Genomic DNA, 12,500 nt, shown 5'->3' on the forward strand with positions numbered 1-12,500 from the left:
TCTTGACAACGCCTGCTCTAGCTACCGCTCAGCTGCTGCCCGTGCCTTCCTGGGATAGCTAGCTTTGCAAAATGACACGGGACAACTTAAAAAGCTAATATTAGCAAGTCACAAATGCATGCCTTTTAACTCGCTAGTACAGTAACGTTAGAGTCACTGTACTTCGCAGTATAGCTCACCGAGATGCATACAGTAGTACGCTAGCTAACCATCCGTGTCATACTACAATTTCCAGAAAGATAGCTAGCTAGGCTATCTACTGTTAGCCGTGCATCAGTTTTCATGGATACGGCGCGGCACTGATTAGGAAGCCATCTAGCTAGCTAACGAACGAACTTCTCTAATATGAGCTAGACTAGTGATCACATTGAGATGGCCTAGCTAGTAACGTTAGGCGATTTAACATGACTTCAGCGAGCGAGCTAGCCATCTGAAGATCTTCAAGTCATGTCATACAGTACTGTACTAGCTTGCTAGCGAGTTAGCAAACGTTCGCTGTACTTACAAAATAGCATTTTACACCTGAAATAGATGAGACTTTGAATGGGGAAATCGTATAGAAAGGAAATTCAGATTGCCAAAAAACGTTCGGAAACACCAACAGATAAGGTTCAAGGTTGAGCTTACTTTGAGCAACATGGTAAAATTATCTTAAATCATACTTACTGCTGACTTTCATGCTACCAAACGAGGACGGTTGCGGCACTGGTTTGCAGCTTTCTGCAAAGGAGGTGGTTCTAGGCCGACCTGACATATTCCAATTCCAAAGCCTTTCCTGTTCTCAGTCTCTCGCCAAAATGGTATGCTTCGCGGTGTTAGTCGTTTGTCTTTCGGTCCAACAGTACGATCGAAGGAACAATTGTTACAGTATTAATGCATGAAAAGAGACAAGAAACTCCTCTGTCCGCCCGTTCCTTCCCAAATCGTTTTCTCAATAGCAAGCGAAGTACTCCTGCCCACCGATACTGGCTTCTCTCAAACCATCCTTTCCCGGATTCTGTAGTCTTCTTCCTCTTGTATCCGTCTCACAAGGCCTACATCAGAAATACGTCTTTAACACGAAATTCTCTCATTAAAAATGTCCTTTGCGAGTTTGCGTTATTTTAAAAACAACTTATTCGTTGTGTTTAAATCCTAAAACGGCATCAGTGAAATAAGTGATATTTAGTTAAAAAAAAAAGGGAAAAAAAGTCCAATGAAGGTCGGCTAATGTTTCAATTCTGGCTATTATTAAAACACAGTATAATAAATATTCATATACTGAGGTGGAGACTCAGTGATCCGACAGCTTCAGCCATGGCGGCTCCCTTACTCAACCCGACCAACAATTTAAAATGAAGAAAAAAAAAAAATCTAAATTTCCCGATGTAAAATCAAAAAAATTACACAAAAGTCATAGCATGTCCGTCCCCATAAACGCGGAAGTAAGAGGCAGAACTCCTTGCAAGCGGACGATCAGCCGTACAACCACCGTTTGTGCCTCTTTCTGTGGGGAAACAATTCTAACACACTCCACAAATTCTGAATTTCTTTTCTATTCCTTCTCCGTCTGCCTCTTGCTCGCTCTCTTTGTCACTCCGACCCATAAGACGTCATTTACGCAAACTACGGGCAATGTCCTGTTGCTGCAGGAGAGCACGCAGCCTTCTACGTCATTACTGCAACGTGAATAGGAAACTGTGGACGCGCAAGTGGACGTGAGGGGGTTGTGTCAGCCAATCCGAATTTAATCCCTTGGTGATAGGCGGAGACTGTGGTCCAATGGGATGGCGAGTTCACGCTTACACTTTCTGAAAACTGCCGAATGCTGCTCCCCTGGCGTCACTAAAAAACGACTTCAAGGAATATTTGCAGTGCAGGCGGATATAAGATATAAGAGAACCAATGGACTGACTGCATGCTGACAAATCGCGCTGAGGAGGACGCCGGGCGTGAGCCAATCATGTTCTAGCCGTGCGCTGATGGCGCGCCAGTGGTCAGGCGGCGCTGTTGCTAGTCAGTTCCTGTAATCTATCCAATGACGGGGTGCGCCCAAGTGCGGCCAATTGACTCACACACGTGCGCTCATGGGTCGTGAAAGGGCCGATAAGGAAGGAATACGTGACATCGTTCGCCACTGTCGTCAGTCCATGCCTGTGACTTTCAGTTTCATTACATACGGCGTCCTACTCCGATCCCTAACCCGATCTGTTTCTGACAAGTCAGTAGCAGGAAAGGATGTCTTGTGACGCCGATAGACGCTGAAACAATTGATGCCGTCATATTTATAATGTGCCTGTATTCACTGTTTCGACAGGTCTGGTGGAATACTGATTCGGTGTATTGCACCTGTTTGTGCAGGACTTCTTGCAGCAGACTGAAACCAACCCCCCCCCCCCCCCCCACGCAGGTAACCACGGCATCCTCAACTCCTCACCATCGCCACCGGTGCCGTCCTGGAGGTAAAACACTCTGCTGAGTCTGCTGACTGCACAGGGCTACTGCAGTTCACATGGGGGTGGGGGCCCGGTGGGGGCCAGTCTGGCTATAGTGCAGGGGTGCACAACTCCGGTCCTGGAGGGCCGTTCCGCATGCTAGTTTTTGTTCCAAGCAGTTACTTTCATTTCAGTTTTCTGACGGCTCTATAGACTGCACTGGTTCAATGCTGTACTGGGTTCATAAGATCTTCAGGACACACCTGCAGTCTGTGACCGTAGCTGCTGCTGATACAAATGACCAAGACGCAGTATGATTGAGCAATTTATATAATTAAGAGCAGAATTTGCCTCAAAATCCTGAAATGGTTCCGCCCTTGCTGCGCCCCCCAGCTACAGTGCCATCTACAGAGCACCCCCCCACCCTCCCCAGCCCACCCCCCAAAGCATTTTCTTACAATTAAAAAAATGTTCTTCCAAACCAACTGCGCAATTGTCATAACATTAATTTAACTTGTCCCTGCGAAAAAGGAGGGACCCAGCCCCCAGCCCCCCCCCCACCCCCCAAACACCACCATCCTTCACCACCCCCAAAACACCACCAGCCCCCCCCCCCACCAGTGCAGTATTGCACAACACTCTTCAGGTTCAGTCTGCAGCCGATAGGGTGTTTATATTTCCTACAGTGGTTTCATGCAAATTTCCTCCATCTTGAGTCCTGGAGGAATTTGATATTATTCCTCCTCAAACTGTTGGGGAAAGAATTTGACATGACGGACAATTTGCATGTCTGAATCGGGGATTCTCATACACAGACTTTTGCTGCACACACACACAGATCTTTATTGAATGTGGCTGGTCAGTATTCAGCAAAATGTTAAATATGTGAAGCTTCTGTCAGTAATATATGGACAGGAAATTGTTTTCCGTGCTGCATTTTGCCCCCCTGCCCTATTTGTCAGCAGCTCTGGTATTGAAATGCATTTTGATAAGCTGATATTAAATGTGCATGTTTTTGCTCTCTAAAGCTCAAAGACATGACTGGACCGATAGCATTGAAAGGATGTTCCTTCTTCAAGAATGGAAATGGCGTGGAGCTAAACATATATGTAACATATAAGATGAGACGTGTTACTGTATGTAATGATGATTCCGGTGAACATATCCAAAATAATTATACACACAAACATACGCACAAACATACACACACACCGGAATACACACACAAATATACACACACACCGGAATACACACACAAACATACACAAACACCAGAATACACACACAAACATACACACACACCGGAATACACACACAAACATACGCACACATCGGAATACACACTCATACGCACAAACATACACACACACTGGAATACCCACACAAACGTACGCACACATCGGAATACACAGCCGCACGCACAAACATACGCACACACCGGAATACACACACAAACATACGCACACACCAGAATACACACACAAACATACGCACACACCAGGATACACACACAAACGAACGCACACATTGGAATACACACACGTACGCACAAACATACACACACCGGGATACACACACAAACATACGCACACATCGGAATACACACTCATACGCACAAACATACACACACACTGGAATACCCACACAAACGTACGCACACATCGGAATACACAGCCGCACGGACAAACATACGCACACACCGGAATACACACACAAACATACGCACACACCAGAATACACACACAAATATACGCACACACCAGGATACACACACAAACGAACGCACACATTGGAATACACACACGTACGCACAAACATACACACACCGGGATACACACACAAACATACGCACACACCGGGATACACACACAAACATACGCACACATCGGAATACACACTCATACGCACAAACATACACACACTGGAATACCCACTCAAACGTACGCACACACTGGAATACCCACTCAAACATACGCACACACCGGAATACACACACAAACATACGCACACACCAGAATACACACACAAACATACGCACACACCAGGATACACACACAAACGAACGCACACATTGGAATACACACACGTACGCACAAACATACACACACCGGGATACACACACAAACACACGCACACATCGGAATACACACTCATACGCACAAACATACACACACACTGGAATACCCACACAAACGTACGCACACATCGGAATACACAGCCGCACGGACAAACATACGCACACACCGGAATACACACACAAACATACGCACACACCAGAATACACACACAAACATACGCACACACCAGGATACACACACAAACGAACGCACACATTGGAATACACACACGTACGCACAAACATACACACACCGGGATACACACACAAACATACGCACACACCGGGATACACACACAAACATACGCACACACCGGGATACACACACAAACATACGCACACACCGGGATACACACACAAACATACGCACACATCGGAATACACACTCATACGCACAAACATACGCACACACTGGATACACACACAAACGTACGCACACACCAGAATACACAGACAAACATAAAGCACACAAACAGTTATCATATATGATTCATTTAGTGACAGATTGGCATTATGATTAATGAGGTCGGTAATGTCTTCCTTTCGATGAAAGCTGGCACTAGTTGTCTCTGCAGATCTCAGCTGCATTACACACATGGCTACATGTGTGGGGGACTGAGGACATGTCCTTTATGCCCTTCTCTGTCCATTCCGTCGATTTCTCTGTCCGTCCATTCAGAGGTCCACAGCCTCTCTATGGCCAGCTCTTATTATAGTGGACAGAAATACAGCGTTCATAATGGAGGCATTTGGGCTGAAATAATGGAATTTGCAGTTTCCCCGCCAACAGATTTCCTTGGGCTAAAAACACACACACCCTGTCCTCCGCTCTCCCTCCCTCGCTCTCGTTAACTCCTTCGCTCTCTCTCTCCCTCCCTCGCTCTCTTTCCCTCTCTCCTTCAAATAACAAAATAAAAAACCAAAACAACTTGGTGTAAAATAGCTCTCTCTCGTTCAGTGAACCCCATTCACCCTTACCTTTCTGCACCCCGAGTTCATGCATAATCAAGTACGCATCCAGATCTTTGTGTTTGGTTATCAAGTCAAGCCCTTCTTTTTCAAAGCCAAAGAAAAAAAAAAGGGATATTTATTCAAAAGGTTCCATTATAGGACGACACCGGCGGGCGTTTTCTCTATCTTTCCCCTCAGGATTGTGGACAATTCACCACAGAGACGGACAGGCCTTGGCTGGCCTGGAGTGGGCTATTTGATTGTGCAGCACTGTGAAGCTTTCTTCACATATTGTGTATCATTACAAATGTTATTTGGCAGCCTTGCATGCACACCACAAACTTGTATGCACACACAAATGCGTGACCACACACTCACACACACACACACACACAAACGCATGACCACACACACACACACACACACACACACAAATGCGTGACCACACACACACACTCACGCTCACACACACACATACTCTCACACACACACACACACACTCACACGCACAAGCACACACACACTGTCCATCAATATTTTCCATAAGAAAAACACTGCAGCTTTCAACTCATCAAAAAACACATTTTATTTACGAAATGTAAAAACACTTTCAGATAAATTAAAAGCACACACTTTCTCATTTATAATATTTCATCCATATGTCATCCAGTTATTAATGAAGATATAAAATCTAATTAAAGTAGAGGTAATAAATTAAAGGCAAGCTGTGAAATAAATTACATTTAAAAAAGAGTATCCCTATCTGACTTTTATAGTCAAATGAGATTTAAAAGACAAAATAAATTTTTTTTGTTTTGTACATGTAGTGAAGAAAGCAGCGGAACGGTTCTGCTGGTTCTGTAATGGTGTTCCAAAAGTGAAGGGTTCTGCTGGTTCTGTAATGGTGTTCCAAAAGTGAAGGGTTCTAATGGTTCTGTAATTCTGTGGGGGGCATTTTCCTTACAGTGCCGATGTCAATAATTACTTAATGGCATCAACTGAGTCTCTCGTCCTCATGAATTGAGAGGTTTGTCTTTCAAGACAACAATGCCTCTGTCCACAGAACACAAAGTGGTTGCTTAGTGTTTTTTTTTTTTTTAAAGGAGAGCAGACAGACTGTCCTGTACTTTCCACTTCATTCAGTGAAAAAGCAGCGAGTGTTAACAGACAGAGACAGGATCACAGATCAGGGGCGTGTTAGGAGACAGAGACGGGATCACAGATCAGGGCGTGTTAACAGACAGAGACAGGATCACAGATCAGGGGCGTGTTAACAGACAGAGACAGGATCACAGATCAGGGGCGTGTTAACAGACAGAGACAGGATCACAGATCAGGGGCGTGTTAACAGACGGACGGGATCACAGATCAGGGGCGTGTTAACAGACAGAGACGGGATCACAGATCAGGGGCGTGTTAACAGACAGACGGGATCACAGATCAGGGCGTGTTAACAGACAGACGGGATCACAGTTCAGGGCGTGTTAACAGACAGAGAGGGGGAGAATGATTTTTTCGCCACTTAAATGAGGGGAGGATTAGGTGGCAGGTTGAGAGAGCCAGATTGGGAATTTAGCCAGCACCCCGGGGAACCCCCTACTCTTGTCATGTCTTCACAGGGGGCCCAAATTAATTGGTGGATCTTGGGAGGATAGGCGTCAAGAGTCAGCCCCTGTATTAAACTGATCAAAGTTTGCCATTTGCCTGATGGATTGAGGAGTACGACACTGATTCTTCCTGTATGACGACGTCTTGTCACTGACTGACACTGGAATGATTTCACATCCATCAACTCACCTGATTGGTCTTCTCCACCCTACTAAGTCACTTTACAGTGGCGTTGTTTTTTAAATTTTTTAAATTTGTATACCTATACTGTAATACATCTAATGTCTCTACGCGAGTCGAGGATTTGAATGTGGCAGGGTCCTTGTGTGGCATTTATTCATATGAGGTTTGACCATTTAAAATACTAAAATGAACTCAAGGATTTAATTTACTTTTAGTGTATTAGTGAATTAGTGTATAGGATAGCCAGCGGGTACTCCTTTAACGTTACAGTGCATGCTGGTAACCTTTTGGGCTTTTGTTGGTAAGACATGAAAATAATTTCCAAAAATACCTTGAGTGGAGGACAACGCAGCATGATACAATAATAATAATAATAATAATAATAATAATAAATAATAGATTATATACAAACCGATTTACTACGTGTGTGTGTCTGGAAAAGAACGATGGTGCATCACTATGAAAGCCCCACACTCTCTGTCCAGCAGGAAACCAAACTGGTAGCGAAGATCTCAGACATGTTCTGAAAAGCTCCTTATACGATATAAAATGCTCAAGGCTCTCCCAAGAAATATCAGACACTTAATGGGTTCGTGAGGGTGAGGAAACAAACAGCCTGCTATTTCATTGGCCCAGACAGTGAGGTTAAAGGGCAATCACTGTGAGGTCACAGGCAGCTCTGGAACTCTGGAGCTGAACTATTTTTAGTTCCCAGAGCAGTCCTGGAAAGTTAGGGTAAATGTTAGGGCAAACCAACACATAAATTCATTCTGGTTCCTGAATGTCTGTTGAATGGTACTTTTAAGGAAAAATGGAAGATTGCAGAAAAGTTTTTGGACCAAAAAAAGTTTTGCTATTCCTGTTCAAAGAGACTTTGAATTGGGAATTTACATGGGATTTTTTTGGGGGAAAGCTAGCAATGTGCAATGAACCTGAACTTTCACACTATACTTAGGGAGGCATTTTAAAATGTTCTTCAAATGTATACTTCCTGACAAAACCATAACCATCAGGGGATGTCAATAGGAAATTCCTCCGCCACGTCAATGGAATGTTTTCTGCGTCTTTTGACAGAACTGGTTCGGAACAATAAATATGCTTCTCAGCCCGCCTGGAGATCAGCTCTCGTCTTAACATCATCTCACCAACGACAGGGGAACCAAAATCGTAATGTTCCCCAAATGTTCTCGAAAACGAAGCTGGACCTATGGACCGTACTCCGCCCGGCACGGCCGGTTGGCACCAGGGCTCAGACGAAGGTGGGCTTGAGGTCGTCGTTGAAGTTGACCACGGGGTGGGTCCGGCGCCCGCGGCCCGGCAGGCGGCCCGGCTCGCTGTCGGAGGACTCGGTGCCGGTGCTGTCCACGGACCCGTACGGGCCCTGGAGGCAGACGCTGCAGTACGGCCGGTGGTAGAAGCAGTAGCTGTCCTCCGAGCTGCTGGAGTCGGAGTCGGAGTAATCGTAGGGGTCCCTCGGGCCGGGGGGGGACCCCCGAGCGCCCTCCATTCTGGGGCGCTTCGGGTGGGACCTCGCGAACGGCGGGACAGTACTCCGGCGAGTTGGGCGGCGGTGGTCCCATCTTGAGCCCCTTCTCAGTGGGACGTCCTCCCCCAGACTCTCGCCCTCCCTCTCCTGCTCCTCCTCGTCAACTGTTCCTGTGTCCGCGGGATGAAGGGGCGTCTCCGTAGGGACGGTTTCGGGGGCCCCGCCACAAGATGCCACGCTCCCCCGTATCGGGCGCTCTGACCCTGGGTAGCAGTACGGCGGCGGCCCGGCTCTGGAGTTACGAAACGGCGGCCTCCGTTTCCTCATGACGTAGGGGGAGATACTGGGGTAGAGGTAGTCGACCGGTGACCCAGACGACCCCGGGCGGTGCTCATCGTGGGCCCTCTTCCCCTGGGTGGGCGACCTCAGCGAGGCATCGACACAGAGCTCCTGGAGGACCTCCTGGAGCTGCTCGCTGCTGACGAAGCCGGGTTTACCTCCCGCCAGAACCGCGAGGGTCCGCTCCCCCAGTGCCCCAGCGCTCCCGGGTCGATCCGCACCGAGAGGGGGCGGAGACCGAGGGGCGCGGCCTGAGACCACGTCATCGCCCGAAGGAGCGGCCGCCTCTGGTGGATCTGTTACCGTGGTATCCACACCTCCAGAGGACCCAGAAGGACCCGTAGTCGTCCTCAGTTGTGCCTGCGTCGCTTCAGTGTCACACCCCAGGCCTTCCGATGCAAACTCTCGTCCCCTCTCTGCACTGTGCGGGACCTCCTCGGTCCTCGTGGGAGGAAGAGGAGGAGGAGAAGCAGGAGGAAGGTCGTCCAGCAGTGGGCCCGAGGTCTCGGGCGGAAGCTCAGTGACCTGTGTGGAGGAGGAGTGGAGGTTGGTGTTGGAGGAGTCCATCTCTCGATCCCGGTCCGGCCCCGGGGGTCCGCTGACCACCATCAGCCTCAGAAGCTTCTCCTTGGCGTTGTTCACCTGCTCCTGCAGGCTGTCAATCAACGCGTTCTTCTACAGAGAAAGAAAGAAACAAAACTATCCGGAGGCTCAAGTCCATCTGCAGCCTATAGCCTAGTGCCTGCAGTGCTTGACTAGGACCTAGAAGGTTGGTGGTTCAAGCCCTGGTGCAGCCACAATAAGATCAGTGCAGCTGTTGGGCCCTTGAGCAATGCCCTTAACCCACATCCAGGGGGGATTGGTCACAGCTTAGTCTTATCAACTGGAAGTCACTTTAGATAAAAGCATCAGCTAAATAACTGTGATATAATGAAGGCCTGGGTGGCTCAGATCTCGCACTGCAAGTCTTCACTGTCTACACTGCACTGTTTTAGTCTTCTAGTAAGTCTTTTTCTCTTAAGGAGAAAATATTGTAGCTTGTTTGAAGTTCGTGTCTGCTTGAAATTTTCTTACCCCTATTGGCAAATGTTGAAATGTCAACTTTGTCACCTCCTTGGCAATATTTTGTCTTATTTAGCAAAACAAGTTATAAGAAATAAGATAAGTCATCAAATATAGGACTACAATATAGTTGGGATTGGCTTAGTTTTTGGGTTTTTGCAATGTGGCACTTCAAATCAGTTCAAAGAACAGAGTACTGGAAGAACTTTTTACTGCATCCAGCCAAACTGCCCCCAGGGCTAATCTATTTCAGTCAGACTGTGTTTGGTGGTCGCAGTTAGACTGGTCACAGTTAGACTGTGTTTGGTGGTCACAGTTACACTGGTCACAGCAAAAGCCATGGTGATTGAGCACACTGGAACAATTGTAGACCAGAACAGTTTACTCAAACAGGAAAGCCTTAGTCATCATCCTTACCTCTGTGAGGAGCCTCTCTCTCTCTCTCTCTCTCTCTCTCTCTCCCTCTCTCTCTCCCCCTCCCTCTCTCCTTATCTCCCTCCCTTTCTCTCCTCCCCTTCCCTCTCTCTCTCTCTCTCTCTCTCTCTCTGGATTTGCCTCTATGAGGAACCTCTCCCTCCCCCCTGACTCTCTCTCCCTGTCTCCTCCCCCTCTCTCTCTGGCCTGACCTCTGTGAGGAGCCTCTCCCTCCCCCCTGTCTCTCCCCCTCTCTCCTCCCCCTCTCTCTCTGGCCTGACCTCTGTGAGGAGCCTCTCCCTCTCCCCTCTCTCCTCCCCCTCTCTCTCTGGCCTGACCTCTGTGAGGAGCCTCTCCCTCCCCCCTGTCTCTCCCCCTCTCTCCTCCCCCTCTCTCTCTGGCCTTGCCTCTGTGAGGAGCCTCTCCCTCCCCCCTGTCTCTCCCCCTCTCTCCTCCCCCTCCCTCTCTCCTCCCCCTCTCTCTCTGGCCTGACCTCTGTGAGGAGTCTCTCCCCCTCTCTCCTCCCCCTCTCTCTCTGGCCTGACCTCTGTGAGGAGCCTCTTCATGGCGTTGTTCTCTCTGCAGTAGACCTCATCCTCGCTGTACATGGACCTCAGGCTCCTGCTGGGGGTGCTGAAGTACTTGGCCATCTGGCTGGGGTGGGGGTTCAGCTCATCCTCGAATCGCTTCCACTGGGTCAGCTGACCATACCGGGAAAAAAAGCAGGAAAATAAATAAATACAATCAAATAAGAACACACCCTTGTCGGTCATATTTACGTTATGTGAGGTCAAATTTCAGGAATTGTGTGCTCATTGGTGTAGTACTTGACCTATCACATCAAAATAAGTGCGGGCAGAGCGCCCGATACGGGGGAGCGTGGCATCTTGTGGCGGGGCCCCCGAAACTGTCCCTACGGAGACGCCCCTTCATCCCGCGGACACAGGAACAGTTGACGAGGAGGAGCAGGAGAGGGAGGGCGAGAGTCTGGGGGAGGACGTCCCACTGAGAAGGGGCTCAAGATGGGACCACCGCCGCCCAACTCGCCGGAGTACTGTCCCGCCGTTCGCGAGGTCCCACCCGAAGCGCCCCAAAATGGAGGGCGCTCGGGGGTCCCCCCCCGGCCCGAGGGACCCCTACGATTACTCCGACTCCGACTCCAGCAGGGAGCCGGGACAGTGTTAAAAATACTTCCGCAATGGATGCGCTGATGTTTTCTAGCTCAAAGGAAAGATTGGAAAGCCCTTAACTTCTGCTTCTAGTTCCTCGAAGGAACATTGGACGGGTTGGAATGTCCCTAAAGACGGCGGACCTCGTTCGATTTCTGGGTCAGGATGCAAGGCGAGGCATACACAGTATTTACAGTAGCTGGTGTTGGGACAATCCTTCATTCTGACTTTCCAGACCACACTGCCGAAAACATTTAAATTTGACTTTACATTTTAGTCATTTAGCAGACGCTTCGGATAAAAAGTGTGTAAGTTCCTCAACAAGTGAAAGGCATCAAATCCATAAATAGCAAAGCACGCATACACAGCAGTTATGACCAAAAATAATAGTCATCATAAGTGCAAGTAAGTGCAAGAAACAAAAAAAAAGTCAGACAGACAGTTTGACTCATTTCAAAATTTTCCAATGGGGTAGGACGATTTCACTTCTCAAGTTAAAACAGGCTTGAGTGGAAAAAAAAAGATTTCAAGTCCCATTGTAAGACAAAAATATTTGGTAAGCCAGACATTTTTGGACTGTAAATGCTACATTCTGTCAACATTGTCTTGAGATGAATAGCTTACTCAAAAAGGTTAACCAAAGGAACCAGTCCTTCAAGATACAGTACACTGTTGGTGGATTTCAGTAAAATATATTTTGTTGCCCTACATGAGATCACAAATAGTCTTTCTATTTCAAAGACATCTTTGACCCCCCA

General features: G+C 47.8%; 1 protein-coding gene and 1 pseudogene across 1 annotated transcript in view; both read right to left on the reverse strand.

Annotated features, from left to right (window-relative positions):
* Nucleotides 1–1,645, reverse strand: part of LOC133124174 (glycogen synthase kinase-3 beta-like) — a 21,307-nt pseudogene extending 19,662 nt beyond the window's left edge.
* Nucleotides 1,646–6,117: 4,472 nt separating this feature from the next.
* The window catches only part of gpr156 (G protein-coupled receptor 156), a 16,925-nt gene continuing 10,542 nt past the window's right edge, over nt 6,118–12,500 (reverse strand). The window contains exons 8-9 of the mRNA XM_061234158.1: nt 11,119–11,274; nt 6,118–9,772 (exon numbers count right to left, since the gene is read on the reverse strand). Coding sequence (XP_061090142.1) covers nt 8,522–9,772; nt 11,119–11,274 — 1,407 coding nt within the window. The 3' untranslated portion in view covers nt 6,118–8,521. The remainder of the gene's footprint in view (nt 9,773–11,118; nt 11,275–12,500) is intronic.

This window comes from Conger conger, chromosome 3, assembly GCF_963514075.1.
Source record: "Conger conger chromosome 3, fConCon1.1, whole genome shotgun sequence".
Taxonomy (NCBI): Eukaryota; Metazoa; Chordata; class Actinopteri; order Anguilliformes; family Congridae; genus Conger; species Conger conger.